The following is a 20,682-nucleotide window of genomic DNA, read 5'->3' as shown; positions in this document are numbered from 1 at the left end:
GCGGTTCAAATGGGTTTTTTCCAATTTATCCTGGCCGGAACTTGTATGCAGCACTTATACGAAGGTGCATGCATAAAGGTTTGGAACTCTTTTCTTATCTGAATCTTAAAGACAGGACCTATTCTCGTCTCGAACCCTCTACCGAGCTTAACCCTGCCCGCATTTCCTTTTTTTTTGAAGGGGGCCAAAGAAATGTCTCCGCCTGCTGCCAACAGTCTTTCTTCGGAATTCTACTGAACGGGTCGATCCTCCCGTTTGTTTTAGCAACTTCTCCTAAGGTCTCCTCACCAAGAGCTCCCCGGCGACGACAGAGGAACCAACCCGCCCGCTGTGGCGGGGCGGCTTTTTTTTCACAATAAGACCTGGACGATTATCCCTACCCTCGGTAGCTTACGAGTTTACGTCCATCCCTGGTTGGGTACAGTTTCCTTTCGATTTCTCCCTTGTAGCCGTTACCCGAATTCGCGCAAGTGTGTCCACACCCCCCAAACTGACTTGACGAGGAATCCATTCTCGCGAACAAACACAACCCCTACACACACCTAGGAGCTCCCCTTCCTGCATATCCATACAAGACCCGAGTAGGCGGGTCGAGGTCCTACGAGGTAACCACTACTCGGAGTACCCTCCCAAAAGGAAAAAGATGTGTCTGTCGGGTTCGGTTCGTCTTAGTTGGGTTGGGCGGGTTCGACCAGAAATGCTATGCTTACGCACAAGACTACCCCTCTTCCCGAAAGCTTCGCGGGGACTACTTTACGACGGACGACCGCCCGTAGGGGGTTTACTGCACAAGGCCCCTGCAGAGGAAAAGCTTTATCCCAGCGAAAAGAAGATGCTCAGCTCCGCACAACATAGGGATTAGCACGCTTTCGGGAAGAACATAGAATAGTAGAGGATCCAGCATGCGGAACACGGCGATCATTAGAAATTCACGAATTAGAGATGCTGTAATATACTCTTTACCATAACTTCTCATACCAGACCAACCCACTAAAATACAAATAGGGATCAGAAATGTGGTCAATATCACGAAGAAAAAAGAGAGACCGTCTATACCCAAATAAAAATTGATGTTTTCATAAGGAAGCCATCGAAGGCTTTCCACAAATTGAGATTTGGCCGTAGAAGGATCGAATTGTATCCGAGGAACAGGGGAATACAAAAAAGTAATAAGAGAGGCACACAGACCAATCAATCGTATCGGTCGTATTCTTGAATTTGGAATGAAAATAGGAATAATGCTTCCTAGCACGGGACACAGAATAGGACCACTTAGATCAGAATAGCATTCACAGAAATGTTCTAACATAGAGTAGAATCGAACATTGAAGAGATTAGTTAACAACAGTAAAAAGATGGGCGCCTAATTCCAATACTATAGGGGTCTATCAGTACAAGTCAGCTGAACACCGTGATTGATGAGTGGGTAGGTGGGTTAGGTGCGCCTCTCGTCCAGTGGGAAGTATTGAGGCGAGTCTCCTCCCCCCTTCCTTTTTCTACTTTTCCTCTCTCCTTTTGCTTGTGCTTCTACCCGGGCTTTTCATTTTTATAGATTTATATATAGAGACCCGAGGAAATTTTTATAAGATTCATTGCTCGATTTTGCATGCTCTGCTCCCAAAATGCGGATCGAGGGCAGATCCGGGTTGGTCCGGAAAGTCATGGGAGAGGCGGGCTAAGTAAAAGAAAAGAATTTTATATTCTAAATGGAGCTATGCCGACTTACGTACGTCTCGTTGACCAAACGATCAGGTATACCACGCCACGTATAATCCCCTCTTTCTATAGAGGAGAGAGAAAGAAAAAGAAAAGATATAGCGATCGTACCGTATTGTTCGTTTCTACTTTACGTTATTTTCCTCGGTTTTTTACATTACATAAGGCCTTGGAGGGCTTACTTAGCGCAAGCGCTAAGGATCTAATCAGAGTCAAACTTGGATTAAAAAAAACACACACACATTTTTTTCAAAAAGTCTCAAAGTCCTCGTTGAGAGTCGCTCTGCGAGACGTCCAGTAGTCTCTGACTTGGTCTTCGAATCGTATCAGCCCGTTCCCAGCTTCAAGAGATGGTATGAAAGCACGCAATTATATATAATATAATATAAAAGATGCTTCTCCTTCTGTAGTAAGGAAGACCTTATGACTATCAAGCATCCGATTTCGTTTTCTATTGAGTTAGGAAATGCAACAGGTCTACTAACATCAAAGAGAAGGGTTGGACTCATCGATGGTAGGAAAAGCTGAGATAGCTGTATCCGAAATATCATACATAAGATGATCTTACTCTGATCAGACCGAGGCGAAGACAGACAGAGAAGGTGGTTATCCTATTTTTATGATATCTTACCCCGGCATATAATAAGGCTTATGCTACTTCTTTAGCAAAGTTGCCGTATACACACTAGAAAGAGTTGGCGAAAGCCAGGGATTCCAATCTTGAAAGCATTAATTCTATTAAGCAACGGGCAAAGAAAGAATGTTTGAGCTGAGACGGATAGATTGAGAATGTCTTAGAAGAGAGATGATAAGCCCCTTCTTCCTATGAGGGGTGAAGAAGACCAATTGTTGCTATCTCCTTAGCTCAGATTGACTTTCTAACCTTCCTTGATTCAGAAAGCTTATCATTGAGGGGCAGGGAAGTCAGATTAATGCGTTCGGATGGCTAAGATCACTCGCCAAAGAATAGAGGAGAGTTAAGAGGTTTGAATCCGGAGACAATGCCATATAAGACAACTCAGGTAAGCAATTCTAAAGGCCGAAGTCTTTGAAAGACCTTACTGCTAAAAGGTAGGCAAGTAAGTAGGCTCTGAAAGCCGGATTCTATTCAGCAGGTGCTAACAGCTATATCCTAATATTGAGTTTGACATCGCCCTGCCCTTCTATGCCATGGATTAAGAGTTCTATGGAGTTAAGAGTCCCCGGAGTTTAGTGTAGTTAGATTGCCGTTGCCATAGCAGCAGGAGAGAAGTCTAACTTCAAACCTCCAAGAAGCCTGGGGAAAAAAGCCATGGATTCTCTTATTCTTCCTTCACAGAACTTCCTAAAGGGAGCCGTTGAATTACCAGAAGTGTGATCCCTAAGGAGGAAAGCCGGACTTTCACTTTACTGATATGAAATTCGTCTTTCTATTTTGATTAGAATACCAGCCCTACTGGAATCTTTTCTATTTACAGGTCTGCATGCATCTGAGAAGTCCAGTCAGGCAGAAAGGAAGAAAGAACAACCATAACTTTAACGAGAAAGAAATCCGGGGCGAAAGAAAGTCATCCTTTCTTACCGGAGCAGGCGAGAATTCCTAAGATAGACTTAGACGTCCTGTCAGAATAGATCTTTCCGGGGGATTCCGACCTCCCCCTCAGAATGAATGAAATGACATATAAGAAAAGATGATCGCTACTTATGATGAAAGGCCGTAAAAGCCCAGTCCTGCATCTGAAAAGCTAGGAAATTCAGTTTGATCTGACCTAGGCTGATCCGTATATGACCTTGTATTCTCATTCAAGACCTGGTGGGGAATCCCTACCAGAAGAAGATCCTGTAGGCGAGGCAGTAACTAAGGAAAAAAAAAAGCCAGTAATCCCTAAGAATCTCTTATCCTTTTCCCTGGGAACGAGGACTGAGTTCCAGAATTCAGGAAAGCACTAAAACCGGAGATTGAGCTCCTCTAAATCCGATAAATCCGAAGTCAGGAGTTAACTCCTTCGAAATAGTAGTTTCCCCGGGAGAGAGTTCCATTGACTTACCGATGCAGCAAAGAAGGAAATAGTCTGATATCGTTCGTGAGAAATAGCCATTCTTTACTCTTCATTCGCGGGAAGGTAGTTATGAGGCATAGCTTAGGGGGAATGCTAGAGGAGGAAAAGGTCTTTATTCTCTCTTTCAGTAAAGACCAATCGTAGGCAGGGGTTACGTGGTAGTAATTAGTCCTACTAGCCCTACTGAAAGAAAGTTTACATGTTGGGCCAGGCATAGTTTACTTACTAAGCCCGATAAGACCTCTTACTATTACTAGCTAGACTGTTTACCTACCAATAGACAGGCATGCGCATACTGGTTTACCTAGACTTAAGACTGTGAGATTCTATTCTTAGCCATATTCTTAGATATTTCCTAGGAGAAAAAAGCTCTATACACTGACTAGCGGAGATTGACCTTACCCGCATTGACTTACTTACCATACTGTACTTACCTTACTGCACAGACAATACAGAAGGTTTTTCCTTCTTTAATCTGTCCCTCATCTCTGTCTTCAATGTCAGGTCAACAAGTTCACTGCCCTAAACCTAATACAAGGACAGACTGTTCTAAGAGTTTCTTTGTGCATATCCCTATAAGAAGAAGTTGAATTAGGTAGTAGCTTCAGCGCTTTATACTCTCTCTCAAACCTGAACTAAGTCCAAACAGTTCCCTGTAAGAAAGCCTATCTCAGGATACTGACATCAAGAAGTTCCCTCTCCTAAACCTAATCTAAGGACACAGAGTTAACTAACAGACCTGTAAGAAACCTCATCTAAGTCCAATTCATTCCAATAGTTTATTAAGGTTTTCCTTTTTCTCTGTCTCAAATCTCTTTCATCCAAGTAACCCCAGATTTCCAGATATTAGGAACTACGGAATGAAGTCTTATTGGAACTAGCGGGACTCATACAATCTCAGGCTTTGGCTCGCTCCTCGCTTTTGTTCAATTAGAAATATAAGATAAGTACAAGTTTGATAGGGAATGAGCCCTCAAGAATGGGACGGCAGCGGACCGCACTCAGAGACAATTTGGGCTTCATCTTGGTTTCGGATGGCAAGATGCTTTGCCGTGCAAAATCTATGTTGTTGGCTACCTTCTTGTGGGCTAGTTGAGACTTGTCCTACTTGTTGGCTACGTTCAGCAGCTACAGAGCAGTCTTTCGAGTTCGGATTAGTTGATGGCTTGGTTTGAGCTTGGTGCACGGTTGAATGAGGTATTCAGGGGCGCGCTTCTTTCAGAGACTGAGTTATCAGCAAAACATCGGGATGCTAGGAAACTTCCAGTATATCCTTCTTAGTCTTTGGTTACCCATGTGAACCTACAGGACATGTTGGCAAAGAAAACGCCAAGTGGCAAGTGGTGAGGGGAAAAGCCTAAAGATCTGAAGCTGGATGCTAGCAGCAGGGGAAAGTAGATAGGCATTGCTTCCAAGGGAGGTTAATAACAGGGTTTCTACTTCAATACTGGACTACGGCTCAGTTAGAAGCTAATGTTGCTGAATCCCTTCCACGGCAGAAGTTCCCGGGATCAGTAGATCTTCAGCTCAGGGTGATTGGAGGATTGATTTACGGTTGCTTTGATCTATAGTACCTCTACCGGCTTGCGTAAGTCCAATATAACTCCAGAGAGCAAAGAAAGGAATCAACAGCAAGATCATCTTATGATCTTTGCGCCTACTTCATCTTACTTAGGCTTCGGGAAGTTAATAAAGACTTTAATTAGGTCTGGCAACGCATTCTATATCTCTTTTTAAGTCGAATGCAGGTATGAAACTAGAATGAACTCCTGTACGGCGGCGTATTAGCCTAAGCAGCCGCTTGATTTAGTGTTACCCCTTAAACAGCATTTACTACGAAGTTGCTTCCCACGTAGGCTAAATAATAGGCTTATTTAGGTCTGGAGTCCCCGATCTCGGAAGGGATTGAACCATAAGGCTAGTCTTAGCAACAGCAAGAGAATGACTTACCTCCGGCTTCCTCGGTCGGGCTGGTAACACAACAGAAATAAGAAAGAGGAAGCTTCTATTCTGACTTTCTGGCCTAGCGCATTAAGAGCTTAGAAGGACTTAGATGACGGATGCTGTATAGCTGCTCTTTCGAGTTCGTAGTGCCTACTACCCAAATCTCAAATATATAGAAGAAGTCAAGGCCAGAAACATCAATTCAGACTTTCTTCCTTCTGAAAAAGATAAAGAGTCTGACTTCGTTTACCAGGCTGCCCTCTCCTTTGAAGATGAAACAGGGGCTTGAAAAAGACTTAGAAGAAGCTAACTTGTGATCTTTCTAAGAAAGGAAGGGCTTTCTTTCATACTTTACATTCCTGGGGAAACTCTATAGTTTAGTTTTTCATCCTTAGTTACAGCCTTTTCTGCCTTCTTATGGCTGATCCTACCTCCACATTCTGACCAGATTAGGCCTATAGCAGAAAGATCAAAGCTTAACTATCAAGACTATAGGTCCCACAAAGAAAAACTCCAAACTACCAATAAACCTAGACCTCAACCTTAAAGAACATAAAGGCTGAATGAGAAGGCAAAGCTAGCAGCCTCTAAGTCATTCTCAATCCCAGGGGCCAGTCAGAAGTTTCCGATTCCTATTTAGATAGTGTTGAAAGGCCTTCCTTTATGGATTCTTCTGTCTATTGAGTCCCCATCCAGTCAGCGACTGACTAAGATTCAGTCTCAAGCTCGGTATGAAATGCCACTCTTAGTGAGTAGGCTAGCTAGGACAGTTAAGACTTTGATCTTGATACTAGCCCCCCCATGAACAAAGTCCTGATACAGAAAAGCCTAAGATTCCTCTGTCTATATACACTGAGACGCCCTTTCAGTAGAAAACTTGTAAGTATTTATTTAGTTAGAGTCCAGCTGTGATTGAGACAGAAAAGAATGGTTTAGACTCCTATTTACCGGGTATTTAGAAAGGAAAGTCTTTGAAAGCCTTTACAGCAGTGGGATATGCAGCAGTAAATTTAAGTAAGTCAGGGATTTCCTTCTCCTCAGCTGTGTCGGATGCAACTGATGAAAGACCAGCAAGAAAGCAAGCAGTCATTACTTACTATCAAGTCCGGAAGAAAACCATTTGGAAGGGACCGGAAAGCCTAAGAATTTACTAATCCCGCCTTTGATTCACTTTCCACGCACTCATATTATCTTCGCCTGTGAATCACTGGCTATCAGGAATAAGGACTATCGCAGAGTCCAGGAACCTTTCTTTGTGACCTTTAGAATTAGAAAAAACCTTTCCCCTTACTAGAAAAAATAGGGCTTATTACTAAATAACCGGGAGAGAAATGCAACTAGGGGATAAAAGCTGGGTAGAGTGGAGCCTTTTTTTAGTAGCCGAAACCCCAAAACTCTTTTCCAGAGATTCCAAAAAATGCATGAGCTATGGTAACCACGCCGCATCCATCGACTTTTATACGAATTTGAATTCGGAAGTTAAGAAAGCACAATTCAAGGTTTTTGAACTAGCAGCTTGACCCGGCTTACCTTTAGTAGAAGTCTTGAGTCCGCCAAGCAACTAGCCAGCTAATCTCTCTAATCCATAAGCTAATGAGTAAGGAAGGAGATAGAGATAGAAAACTAAGCCATTTCCACTACCCGCTATAGGTTCTTACTCCAAGATGTAAAGTAAGTTTAGATTGTCAGTTTCATTTCGTGAACCAGCAACAGATCCTACTATTAGTTTATGGTCTCTGCCTTTCTTTACTATGTTCCTATCTATGGATCTCGTGTAAAAAAGGACTTCTCGCTCAGGTACAATGGCTAGTTGGAAAGCCTTTCAATTCAAGCCAATCTCTTGATTCACATGAATGTGAAACCCGTAGCAACCGATCCTGCATACCAATCATCCGCCGCTTACAGTAATGGCACTAAGCCAAGGTTTCTATGGATTCAGTCCTGTGGAAAAATACATATATTAGGTAGGGCAATTCAGTTAGTAGTGTCACCGGTCAATCCTTGGGACACTAGCGAGTCCGTCCTTAACCTAAAAATGGGGTCCATGAAGCCTTAGATACTCCAAGCCTCAATCTTTATTGTCCTTGAACCTAGACCATGGAAGTATGGTTATAGTCCCATTCCATTAGTGGGATCCATAGCCTACGGGTCTTTCCCAAGCCAGTAAAAGAAGAATTCGAGGACTACCCTAAGCCTACAAGTAGGCAGGACTTTCAGTTACAATGTCTAGGTTGGGCAAGCTTGGATGCCCCTACTCCCAACAAGTTGCTGGTCGGGATCGTGAAACTATCGCTGTTTGGTCATAAGGATAATCGTTTTTATCTTATTAGGTCAGGGCCTTTCTTAAACCACTAGCGGCCCGGGGGTTACCCGCGATTGGTAATGGCATAACCAGAAGGGGAGTAGGGGAGACAGGGTTACGCGCTGGGTGGCGCAGCGCATCTGTTTCGGGTACAGGGGCAACGAGGGGTGCTAACCCGGCCACCCAACCCCCCTAAAATCATAGGGTCAGGGGCGGGCCGGCCATAGGTTCGAATCCTGCCACCTTTCTTGTGGATCATCCTGTGGTTACCGGATGATGGGAATAACAAAGCAGAATTTTTTTTGAATAAGCACACACAGCACGAAATGTCAATAATATATGAATTGTTTCATTATTCGTTATTTCCGGGTCTTTTCGTTGCATTCACTTACAACAAGAAAGAACCACCAGCGTTTGGTGCAGCACCTGCATTTTGGTGCATTCTTCTTTCTTTCCTTGGTCTTTCGTTCCGTCATATTCCTAATAACTTATCAAATTACAACGTATTAACCGCTAATGCACCTTTCTTTTATCAAATCTCAGGGACATGGTCTAATCATGAGGGTAGTATTTTATCATGGTGTCGGATCCCACGTTTTTATGGATTCCTTCTTTGTTACCGGGGTCGACCCCAAAGCCATAATGTCTCAAAACGAGGAGGCCATAGAGAAGTTTTTTATTACTTTGTCTCGAACTTCGTGAAGAACTCCATTCTATCTCTCCCTCGTTACGAACAAAAAAGTGGGGCTGCGCCCCAGTTGTACACTCCCTTCGTTCTACGAACCCTTGTTGATTCTGAACTTCGTTCGCGAAGGAACCGGACGTTTGACGGGCCAGCCCTTTTTTATGCGCCGCTTTACCCTGAAAGGAAATTGAGCTTTGCTCCTCTAGGTGCTAGGCGCTCCCGTGGTTCGCGAGAAGGAAAAAGAAGGACTCATCCTTTGTTGCATCTGGCGCGAGATGATAAAGAGAGAGCTTCGTCTATCGATGAACAGCGGATTGACGGAGCTCTTGGCATTGCTTTGTTTTTCTCTCCTTTCCTATCAGCGAGTTCCGATCCTTTTGTTCGAAATTTCTTCGTTCGTACCGAACCGCTTGCAGAATCAAATCCTGTTCCACAAGATCCTATATCAGCTATACATCCTCCTTGCATTTATGCCGGAGACGTCGCCAGTGCTATGGCATTTGGATTATGTAGATCAAAAATGATGAACGGGATTGTGGCACTCCACTCGCCGCCAATGCGGAAGGATGCCGCCGAAAAGAAGGGAACGCTGCTTCGCTCCGCTGGATGCGTCGGATCCCGTATAACAAGGGATCTTTTTAACAACAAATTCAAACATGTGGTCGCAAAATGCTATCCAGCTCTTTTGTTGCGTAGCAATAGAAGCCTGCTCATGCTGCTTTGGCGGCGCTTTTTCGCCTTCTCTTCGCTCTGGACAGGAGCGCTAGTGGGCACGGGGAGGGAGCAGGCGAAGCGTGTCATTCGTAATGAACAGAAAGATACCACTACTTCGCCTCTTTGTTGGAGCGCCGGCGCGAACACAGTGGTATCTGACCAGGACCAGAAACTGATTCGAATTTGGATCTTGACATGTCGGTGGTTTTTAACCGTGGGCATCATGCCAGGAAGTTGGTGGGCTCATCATGAATTAGGTCGGGGTGGCTGGTGGTTTCGGGATCCCGTAGAAAATGCTTCTTTTATGCCTTGGGTATTAGCCACAGCTCGTATTCATTCCGTAATTCTACCCCTTCTTCATTCTTGGATCTCGGTTCTTAATATTGTGACTCTTCCATGCTGTGTCTCAGGAACCTTTTCAATACGGTCCGGATTGCTAGCTTCCGTTCATAGTTTTGCTACAGATGATACACGAGGAATCTTTTTATGGCGGTTCTTCCTTCTAATGACCGGCATATCTATGATTCTTTTCTCCCAGATGAAGCAGCAGGCATCGGTCCGTAGAACTTATAAAAAAGAGATGGTTGTGGCGCGAAGTACTCTTGTGTACCTCATATAAAATAGCGTGAGAGAAAGAGATCTATAGTCGGTCTCTTTCAAAGCGAAGAACAAAGGACCTTCGACGATGAAGGAGAAGAAGGAGTAGTGCCCCTCGGGACAATTCCTTTTTCTTTGTTCTCTGTTCCGTTCCTGATGTTCAACTAGTCATTAATGGTAGGCTTCATTGGTACTACCCTTTCTTTTTTCGGTATGCCGCTCCGCGAGCAAGGAGCGAAAGAACCAAGTGGGTTGTGGTCATGTCAGAATTTGCACCTATTCTTATCTCTTTAGTGATCAGTCTGCTAGTTTCTTTGATCCCACTCGGTGTTCCTTTTCCCTTTGCTTCCAATAGTTGGACCTTTTCTTTCGGTAAATTTTGTTTAGATTTCCAATTTTTATGTCAGATTCTCCAATTAGTTCTTTTTTTACTTTGGCTATCCCAATCCATCGGAGACTTTCTAGTTTTCGCAGCATGCGATGGAGTGGTCGGTGCGGAGGGTCCGCCTTCACCGCCCGTTGTGCAGATTCCGGAAGCACCTCTGGGGGCCCCAGAACTTCACCCCGAACCACCTGTCATTCCAGTATTGGACGAGCCTCTCCAGCCAGACGTACAAAGAGAAAGAGAACTTAAAAAAAAGTTCCTACTTTATACTTTAGGGGAATTTCCAAGCCTCAAGAGAATCTCGGAAACTGTCCGAGTGCAAAGCTTGGTTGAAAGACGGATAGAAGCCGCATTGGTTCATCTAGGCTTTTCCCCCTATAGTATTTTAATGAACCGGGATAATATTAGGTGTTTAGTCTTTTATCATAAAAAGCGCGCGCTCTCCCTGCGCACATACCGCACTTATCTGAATGAGATTTCCCGATTGGGAACCCGGGACACCCGGGCTTTTCAAAGGGTTCTCTGGGCTATTCAGAGCTCGGAGATATTCCTCTATGCTATGTATGAATGATCTTTTCTATTTCATAGGAGATCTTGGTCCTTTATGTTTAGTTCTTGCATTAACCGGACATAGCCATTTTAGTGGTGATTTGCGTCTGTTGTTCCTTTTTCTTTTCTTCTTTTTTTATCTCGGAGGAGATCTCCATGGAATTTTATATATTCTTTTTGACGATTTTGACAAGTCGCTTTTTCATGTCACCGGAAATGGTCCTATGGGAGATTGCCTTAGTACTAGAACTCATATTCCTGTTTGGCTTCAATTATAGAGAGAAGAAGGAAAACAACCAACTTCCTATGTGGGTCTTCTTCTCTTTCATTCTCCTCTTCCTTCTTCCGAGTTTCTATATATTTTATTCAGGAGTTTTCCGCTATATTAATTTACTTTTAGTGATTCTATTATCCGCCGCGGGGGCAGGATGTGTTCACTTCATGTGTCTCAGTAAGACAGAACGGGGAGAAACATTAGGATTGTGGGTTTATATAATCTCGAATGTTTTTTTGGGTTTCATTCTTAGAAAAGAAGGCGAGACCTTCCCCAAAATAACAATCTGCTTTCTCGTTGCCATTCTTTGCTTGTTCATCTTATTATGGCTACTAAGTAAAATAAAAGACCAAACAATCTATTCCGTTCTTTCAGAATCAAAGACCACACTTCGGGGCGTTTTCTTCCCTGCATTATATGTTCTAAATCGCTTATTTTTACATGATTCTTCTGTGGATATGAGCCTTTGGATAGCTAGCCTCTTTATTCAAATTCTCGTTCTTCTGCTGCTTAAATTCATCCTTAAAAAGGAAGATGAAGATCCAGATAGAGAAGGATGAAGGGGATAAGGTATATCTCCCTAAGCGAGTTGGGTCTTCGAATCCTTATTCGGGAGAGAAAAAAGTCTACAGGGAGGGCTGACACTAGTAGGCACGGGCCGAAGTGTCAAAAAATAGCGTTCTGGGGTGTAAAGTTAAGCTGGCGGAGGCCCCAGCTTAGAGTAACTGCCCGATAAGGTCAGTGAGGTTCCACCAGTAGTGAACTGAAGGATTTTTCTTAAAGTTTACTACAGGTGGAAGAAGACAGGCGGGAGTGAGCCGAGCGAGAGCAAAGCAAGTTCCAGTGGTGGGCTGTCGGTCTGGTCTCCTTTTAAACAAACATAGTAAGGTAATAAAAATGTCAATGCTAGATTAAGGAGGGGGGGAGGGAAATAACTCTACCCTAAGCATTTTTCTTACTTAGCTCCATTGCCATATAAAGGCGAGCAGCCCTTATAGCATAGCTAACCGCTAACTTATAGCCTAGCCGCCGTGCCCTTTTTCGATTTGATGAACCGGCCGTGATAAATAGCCACTGGTAGGAGGATATGGAAATAGAGTATAAAGGGGGACATTTTCAGTATGTCTGTCGCCAGTAGTCCCAGTGAAAGGGGGTAAATATAGAGTGCACATTCCTTCTTCGTTAAGCGTGTAAAATAGAGCAGCTATGGTCTTCGTCCCGGGTGGGGGCAGGTTCTAGTCAGAGTTTCCAATGTAGGTGAAAGAAGGTCTTGTAGAGAAATCGAGTAAGAAGGTAGTACAGGGAGGGGGCTTATCCGCTGGTCGTATGAAGTCACTATAGCGGGTGAACTATACACTCAACACAAACCCAATTCCGGCGAAGTTAGACTCTCTCTAGAAAGTAATTATGAGATTTCGTTGAGCTATAAAAGGAATTCCACTAAGAATCTTACCACCACCACTATATGATATTTCTATAAAGAAAGAACTTTTTTTCTTATCTTCTTTATAATTGCAAAAAAACGAGTGAAAGAGGACCAAAGATAAGGGATCTAAGGGTCCCCAAACCAGAGGGAGAGGGATATGGAACTACCTATGTTCCATTGTACACTGCTAGCATAGAGTCCCCTGTCCATGCTTTTCCAGGCAAAAAGAGGTTGCAACCCTATTCCTATTCTGGTATTTAGCTTTAATGACTCTAGATAAGAGTTTCTCACTATTTTCAGCAACAAAGAGACCAGTTGAGCTTAGCTAAAGACCAAGTTTTACGAATACCCAGTCCTCCACAATCTTTGGGAACCTCTTCCGGATGCAGACCTTTTCTATCAGAGCCATGACCCCAAAGGAAATACCCCGATCAATCTTTCTACAGATAGATTTTGAGCTTAAACCACTGAAATGACACGTTCCGATTCAGTCTGTTAGAACGGGAGGAGATATTGTTACTAGACGGGCTAGACAGACTGGCAGGAAAGATGGAGTTATCTATTTAACTGAACTGCATCTCGTGATAACCCAATCAAGCAATCCCAGCAAGGTTGTAGAGGGAAAGGAAGAAGAGAGGGAGGACTTTACGGGCTTAGATGAGAGTGGAGTTGAAGTAAGTTCGGCTGGATCGAGAGAATCTGGATAGGCATGATCGAAATAGGGGGCAACTCCAAGATAGTTGGAAAGAACTGGCTCTCTGGCTTTGTTGTAAGGAGCACGAGATTGCCGACTATCGAGCTCCCCTAAACACAAAGGAGCCGGAGTAGTCCTCAACATCTCGTATCACATAAACAACACTCCATAACGGAAGATCATTACCTTATTCCGGGCTCGGCTCCGGCTTGGGACTGGAAAGACAGCCCTTGCTACGATGAAGGTTTCGGAGTCTCGGGCGAGCTAAGGGTTAAAGAAAGCCCTTGCGCCGCCCCAGATCGGGTACGAAAAACAAAGACGACACATTAAAAGAAGTGCGTGCCGATACACATCGCTAGTAGCATTGGAAGCATCATCTCTTAGTGCTTCCCTTCGGTCGTCGAAGAAGAGAGCTAGAAAGTTTCCCAAATCTGGTACTTCTTACTGCCACTCGCGCCATCGGCTGCGTGCTCCTCGCTTACCTCCTTTTCACTAGTGGCACACAAAGCTAAAGTACCTTTTTTCTTATTTTTTTTTTCGCTGCGGCTTAGGTACCATTCCCTCTGGTCCAAGGATAGCGTCGGGTCTGACCCACCATTAGCCTGGTCTCGCTTTGGTAGCCCAACCGGCTATCAGGGCAAGGAACTCTTAGCTCGAACCAACTTCTTATCTAACCGCTCCCAAAGCATCGGCATTAGACTGAATCTGATTGTAAGGCTGTTTTGATGTTAAAATAAGCCTGCCATGGCTTACAAATGGCATTTTTAAAAAAGGTTCCGTCTATCGCAAAAATTGCTTGTCTAAGGCTAGTACTGGCGGACCAGTATGCCGCGGTGGTATACCTTTTTTCACATCCTGATTGGGTTAAAAATCTTTTCAACCAGGATATGTAATAAGGCGGTAAGGTTTACTTATGAAAGCGTCATCTCCGGCATTGCCCTGCTAAGGCTCGCTCATAATGACGAGCTACCTCAGGGCAAGCGATGACTACATCATCTCCTAAAATAGCATAATCCGTGAAACGCCGTCCGGGATACAGTTGCTCAGCGCAACCACTACCTGAAATGAGTGACTAATAATAACACCCAGTTCAGACAGGGCCGCCTCGTAGCATTTGGCTACCCCGCTATCGGCAATGACAACGTCATCACCGACGAGAAAGTTGCGACCGAGTACCGCCAGGCGCTTAGTGATCTAGGAGTGGATATTTCACTACCCAAATCCCTGATCTCTAAGACTGGTGGTGCTGAGTTTGCGAAGCGCTTCCGATGTCATCATACGAGAAAGGATTTATCTCCAATCTCCATGAGAAACATGACTAACACCCACCATCCACATGGGCTCTACGCCGTTCTGAACCTTTATAAGGTAAAACGGTTTAGTACCTTCTGTCGATTGGCGGGTGCTGGTTACTGGACGCTTTCGCGCTTAAATAAAACTCTGTCGCCTAAGTACCAGCGACTTAAAGCGATATGGGATAAACGCAACTTACCTTTTGAACTATGGCTTGGGCGGCTTAGACCACTCAATCCTTATCTACGTGGGCATCTTATTGATTACCTACGTAAGGCTTTTAAGCCTACAGATCTCAAGCTGTGCCCTCCCGAGTTATATAATGATGATTGTCGAGAGTTGCTCGCTGAGATTACTGTGGTTAAGGGTTGGGTACGTCAGTGGCTCAAGTACGTTCAATGGTACCATACGATCGCACTTGACCCTGAAGTTTCAGTCGAAGCCTTCTTTAAAGCGCCCGTCGTAACTAGTAGTTGGAAAGCTACTAGGGAGGATCCACAGTTAGTTAGATTTGGTTTAATGTGGAAACTCTACGATGAGGTTGCTAAGAGGTCCCTGAACTACAGCCCACCTGCCTTAGTTCGGGTAGGGGGCCTATCCTCCTGTGAGGTGTCTCTGGTACTGAGTACCTTTTGTATGCTTCTGGGCTTAACCGGCCTAGAGCAGGGAGAGGAAGCATTCACATTAATTGTGATTGTAGACTTTCCCGAGCCATCGGTCATAAGACTTTGGGCATCCAGGATTGTCAAGAGGAAGTATGATATTCTCGTTGAATTAAGACGGAAGGTCGATACTGCGCAAAAAAAATCAAAGAGGAATCGAACCTCTTCCTGTTTTTTTTTGTAAAAAAACTTGAATCCATTTGATTTCCCTCCCCCCTTCCCCCGTTATTTTAGCTGCAACGGCCTAAATTGAGTACAATGCTTCCTTCTTTTCTTCGATTGAATGAAGTCCCCCTGCAGTGGAATCATGAATTTGACTCGAACCAATATCTCTGACTTTCCCTTTAGTCGATCATGATGGGAAGACCCCGCTGCCCAGGATCTCGGGACCCCTCCCCCCTTTCTAATGAGGGGAAATTTCGCGTTTTCTACTGACTCTATAATATATATTTTTTATTTTAGCCCCTCCTGAAAAGCATCCTTTCTTGCAAATTCCTGATGGTTTCCCAGTCCCGTTGGCGAAGTTTGTCGCGTATAATGAGGAGATTCTCCAAAGAATCTTCCCCAGTTTTTGTCCGCGGGTTGCCGAGGGCCCACGCCCCCCGGTTCAACCAATCACCAGTTGGATCATGAGCAGACATTTCCATGGCGATATCTGCTTTGACCTCAAACAGGTCTTCGGCATCAAGATGAGCAATACGGAGTTCTTCTGCGGAGGCAAAGGGATTTTCCTCCAAAAGCCGCGTCCGGATCGACAGAACCGAGTCCCCCCCAATGACCTCCGCCTCGTTATACGGAAAGTGGGCCACATGAGATGGACCGGCTTCCGCTTCCCCGGAAGCTACAGGATTAGCGGGAGGCACTGCTTGTTCTGCTGGGATAGGCGTTACTGATGTGCTACTCCCGGGGGAGTTCGCAGCATGCTCAAAATGCGTCCACACGCCCGAGGGCGAAGAGACGCCCGACGGTTCCTGCGAGGTGCTCCCCAGTAACGACGTCCAGCCGGTACTGGACGACCCATTTACGGAGGGGGAGGACGCACACAAAGCACTCAATGGCGAGAGGGCCCCGCCCATGGAGTATAACAGAGCTAATGATGGTATAGCAATGAACATCGGGATGATACTAGGAAATTTGGATACCCGAGAACCATAATCTTTACTAGGAACAGCTTCTACGACGATAGGCGTAAAGGCATGATTAGTTCCACAAATCTCACTGCACTGACCATAGTAAACCCCTTCTCGTTGTACCGAAATAGAGATCTGATTTAAACGACCAGGTACAGCATCACATTTGACACCTAAGGAAGGTACAGCCCAACTATGAGGTACATCAGCAGGTGTTACAATAATACGTAGATGAGTTTTGGCTGGTACAACCACTCTATTGTCCACTTCTAATAAACGTGATTGACCCAATTCTAGATCATCTTCTGGAATCGTATAACTGTCAAAAGTGAGTGACTGTTCATCGGAACTGTTATAGTCTGAATACTCATAAGTCCGATACCATTGATGTCCAATAGCTTTGATAGTAATGGCTGGATCTACTACTACCTCGTCCATTGAGTATAACAGAGCAAATGATGGTATAGCAATGAACATCGGGATGATACTAGGAAATATGGTCCGAAGAATCTCGATAGTAGTTCCATGAACAATCCTTTGCGGGATTGGGTTTTTTTGATAGTGGAAATGCCATAAAGCGCGAACCAAGATCCGTGATACGAAAACCAAAATCAGAATGAGGAAGAAAAAGATATCGTGATGTAAATCGATTATTCCTTGCATCATAGGACTTGCTGCGTCTTGAAATCCTAATTGCCATGGCTCCGCTGCATCACAAAAAGCTGCTTTATTGGGTAATATACCCGATAGATCCAGGGCATCCTTATAGGCTTCACCTTCTATTCCGTTTTTGTTCAAATCATCTAACAGGTGCTCCAGAAAAGGGATATTGTTGCTTTCGCCATGTAAAGCTTCGGCCGCACTCAGAACGTCTTGGTCACTCTTGTTAGTCATCAACTCTCCCAATTTATCGTGTATATCAGATTGAAGCTCTACTATACGTTCACTGTCCGGGTTAAGACCCGGATGATCCTCATCAATACCATGAGTCTCGTAATTATAATTAGAAGGAGCCGGCTGCTCCACCTCAACATCACTTGCTATGGAAGGTAATGAGGGGACAGATGGAACCGAGTCGGCTGGTAAGGGTGGCAGGTCAGAAGGGACCGATGGAAAATCATTCCACATAGAAGCTGTATCACTCGAAGTTGAGTTAAGACTCTTCTCATCAAATAAAGAGATGCGTCGAACGTTGTTAAACATAGTGATTGATCCAAAATAATTCCCTCCAGACAGACTGAACTCTGAACTCCGTCAAGCCTGTAGGAGTAGTGAAGAACTCTTGTGAAATGTGCTTGGTTGTTGACCAAAGAAAAGCATGGGAGTAGAAAGGCGGTCGAGTTAAGTAAAGACTCAAAACAATGAAATCCTGGAACACTATCTATATCTCTTTTTCCTCAAAGACAGAGCATTTTCGATCTTAGGCGAACGAGGGTTACCGGCTCTACGACCTCGCAAGGCGCTACTGTAGTGCTCTTTGGGCCTGCCGCTTTCTCAATCGAAAATGAAAACTGTCAAGATTAGCCTACTGAAGGATTCTTTCTATCACCTTACGTAATTTCTGGATGGATTTTCTGCCATCACCTACGCAATTTCAAAGTTGCATTTTGAATGAGAAAAGACACAGAATAAAGGCAATAAAGGCTGCAGATGGAGGGAGGGAAGGATTCATAGATGGCATCGAATCAGCCAGAGCCAGCTGTTAGCCTTACTGCATTCGCTGAAATAAGACTTTCATTGATACTTGAACATCAGACTGACCTAAAGAGAGAACTCGTACCATGATTAGCAGACGCTTCTCAACTCTATCGATTTCAAGCAGACGAGTTGAACATTTCCTTACCTTGCAAAGCAATAGCGCTAGCCAGGTCAAAAGCCCATTTTCCAGGATTCTGTGGGCAGTTTCCGCTTCCCTTATATATTCTTAGCCAACGCTTATCTCATCCCTACGCATCTCACATTCCTCAGAACTCTTTTCTTAGGATTCACAGGTCTTGCTTGATTTCCCTTCTCCCGTATTATTGGTGCGGCGGGTAATAATAATAACCATGTCCCTTCTTCCCCTCGTAAGGGGCCCCCTCCTCCTCTCACTCGCTGACCGAACAAAGAGTTCGTTGTCGGGCGATCCCGTTGATGAGGTTGCTTGCGTCGGTGAATTGACTTCGAGGAAAGCAATAGTTGCCGTGTACGAATTGGGTGAAACAGCTTTTCATGTAAATGAGAAGGGCTATGTTTCGGTTTCTCCGGGGTGAAACGACTGTGAAAGAGGGGCTTTAGCCTATCTATATAGTATACTGTAGTGGAGGCCCCGGTAAAGGCCAAACCAAACAATCTCCACGGGCGCTAATAGCTAAAGAAGGAGCCCTTGCCCCGGTATTGAGAAGGAAAGCAACCGAGTCGATGGCGAGAACCCCGAACTATGGCTTTGTACACCCTTGCCTTTTTTCCAGGTAAGCTTTATTATTCCCTTACCTACACACTACTAGGGTCACTTCCCCGAACCACGGAATTTTTTCCCCTTGCCTTAATCGCTTTCCCGCCGTTCTTGCTTATGTGTTCCCGTACCTTTCATGATAATGAAGGTTTTTCCCCGTACTGGTTCGAAAAAAAGTCGACTGGATAGAGTCGAAGACGGGACTAAGCTCCATGGCGATGGGAAGAAAGATTGAATTGCCAGTTCGAAGCCCACTGCTTTAGGTAAAGTAGTTACGTGCTTTGCAGCTATTGAATTGGCCTTGTTTTCATTCATCTCGCCTAGTGCGAAAACAATGAAAGCGCATTTTACCCGGATTCAAATCAATCAAAATCAGTCGAACATAGCTGCATTCGTTCGATCTTTTCAAAGAACAAGGTCTCAAACAACAGAATGCAAATGCAAAATAACAGGAGCGGCACATCTTCGATTCTTCCATCGTTCGTTAGCTACATTTATTCAACTACTCAATTCAATGGTACAAACAACAGGAGATCCGTTCTCTTATTTCCGCCTCATTTGAATATCATACTTCAAAAAATGTTCTAGACTAAACAAATGTTCATGACATGTTCTAGTTAATGAAATGTTTTCATGTTACAGAAGATCCAAAATTCTTCATTGATCCCAGCGACCTCGATTCTATACTTCATGTATATCTAGAACGAGTAGAATTGAATCACACCGCTCTAGTGCTTCTATCGAAGAGGCCCACGCTTCTTGTCTGTAAGTACAAGAGTCTTCTTCCTCCCGATAGCGGGGCTTCAAAGCGTGACGCTCGTGCTTCTTTCTAGGAAGCTAGCTAGCGGACTCATTCAAGACCCCCATCTATTGGGGCACAGTCACCCAAACTGACCAGAACTCAGACTTGGATTTATGGACAGCAGACAGCCATTGATCAGCAGGTGGAATGGGGACCTTAACCATCCTAGGTTTCTCTGGAAAGTTAGGCATCTTCCCAAACATTGCCAGCGGATTTGGTGTAGGTCTTCCGCTCTTGAAGTTCCGAAGCTGCAAAAAAGTTCTCCTATGCTGCCCCCCAAGTGACAGAACTGGCTGCTTGGGGACCAACCTCTGAGCAGCATCCTTTATGGCAGAACCCAACTGGATGGCTCCAGAATCAAATAATTCTGCATGGAGGAGATTCGAACAGCTCTCACACATCCTATGCCTGAAGGTTTTCAACCAGTCTAGTCATTCCAGGAGGACTCTGCAATACCTGCTTGTATGTCATCCCAGTCTCACTTGCCCTCGAGGACTCAGAACCACTTTTCATCATCCCTTCAGTAGCATTCCATTGGTCAACTGACATAGCTTGCGTCCCTTTTCTTTCAGGAATGAAAAAATCCTAAAGTCCCATGGCAGAAGTCTGCTCTCGAGTAAGAGAAAGAGTGCCACGAAAACCCAACTATCTCATTCCTACCTTTTTCGAAGGTTTAGATCCATATCTTACATCAAGCTAGGCTATCAAAGTAGTCCCTCTTCTTCTTGGCTTTCTATCATGCCCTATCTTGCCATCCTTATTCCGGTGAGCTTTCCTATTGTCTCTCATTCGTAGCTTACCTTCCTTTCGATCTTTATCCCTTTCGTTCTCATTCCCTCTCCTTTCTTTTAAGTCGGAGAAGAAGAGGTAGCGGTTCGTGCTTGAGTTGAATCACTTGACTTTGGTCCTATCTTTCTATTAAGTCGTAGATCCGGAAGAAATGACATTTTTGTACCTTACCACTGCTGTATAAAGTCTTGAAAACTGGCTCACATGGAAGCCCGAAAAAGGTAAGGGTCAATGCTACTGTAGGGAA

General features: G+C 44.5%; 2 protein-coding genes across 3 annotated transcripts in view; both read right to left on the bottom strand.

Moving 5' to 3' along the window:
* Positions 1-19,455, bottom strand: part of LOC107483417 (uncharacterized) — a 41,897-nt gene extending 22,442 nt beyond the window's left edge. The window contains exon 1 of one of the 2 annotated variants that reach the window (XM_016104039.3): positions 17,371-19,455. In XM_016104039.3, coding sequence (XP_015959525.2) covers positions 17,371-17,613 — 243 coding nt within the window. In that variant the 5' untranslated portion in view covers positions 17,614-19,455. Of the gene's footprint in view, positions 1-15,591 lie in introns of those variants that run through there. The other variant, XM_021130745.2, reaches the window with a different exon arrangement.
* Positions 8,936-9,154, bottom strand: LOC110279537 (uncharacterized). Its single transcript, XM_052259245.1, has one exon. It carries the CDS (start codon positions 9,152-9,154, stop codon positions 8,936-8,938), a length of 219 nt encoding a protein of 72 aa, XP_052115205.1.
* Positions 19,456-20,682: the final 1,227 nt, after the last annotated feature.

The sequence above is a fragment of the Arachis duranensis genome, chromosome 1 (assembly GCF_000817695.3).
Source record: "Arachis duranensis cultivar V14167 chromosome 1, aradu.V14167.gnm2.J7QH, whole genome shotgun sequence".
Taxonomy (NCBI): Eukaryota; Viridiplantae; Streptophyta; class Magnoliopsida; order Fabales; family Fabaceae; genus Arachis; species Arachis duranensis.
This window is presented reverse-complemented; position numbering and strand designations above follow the sequence as displayed.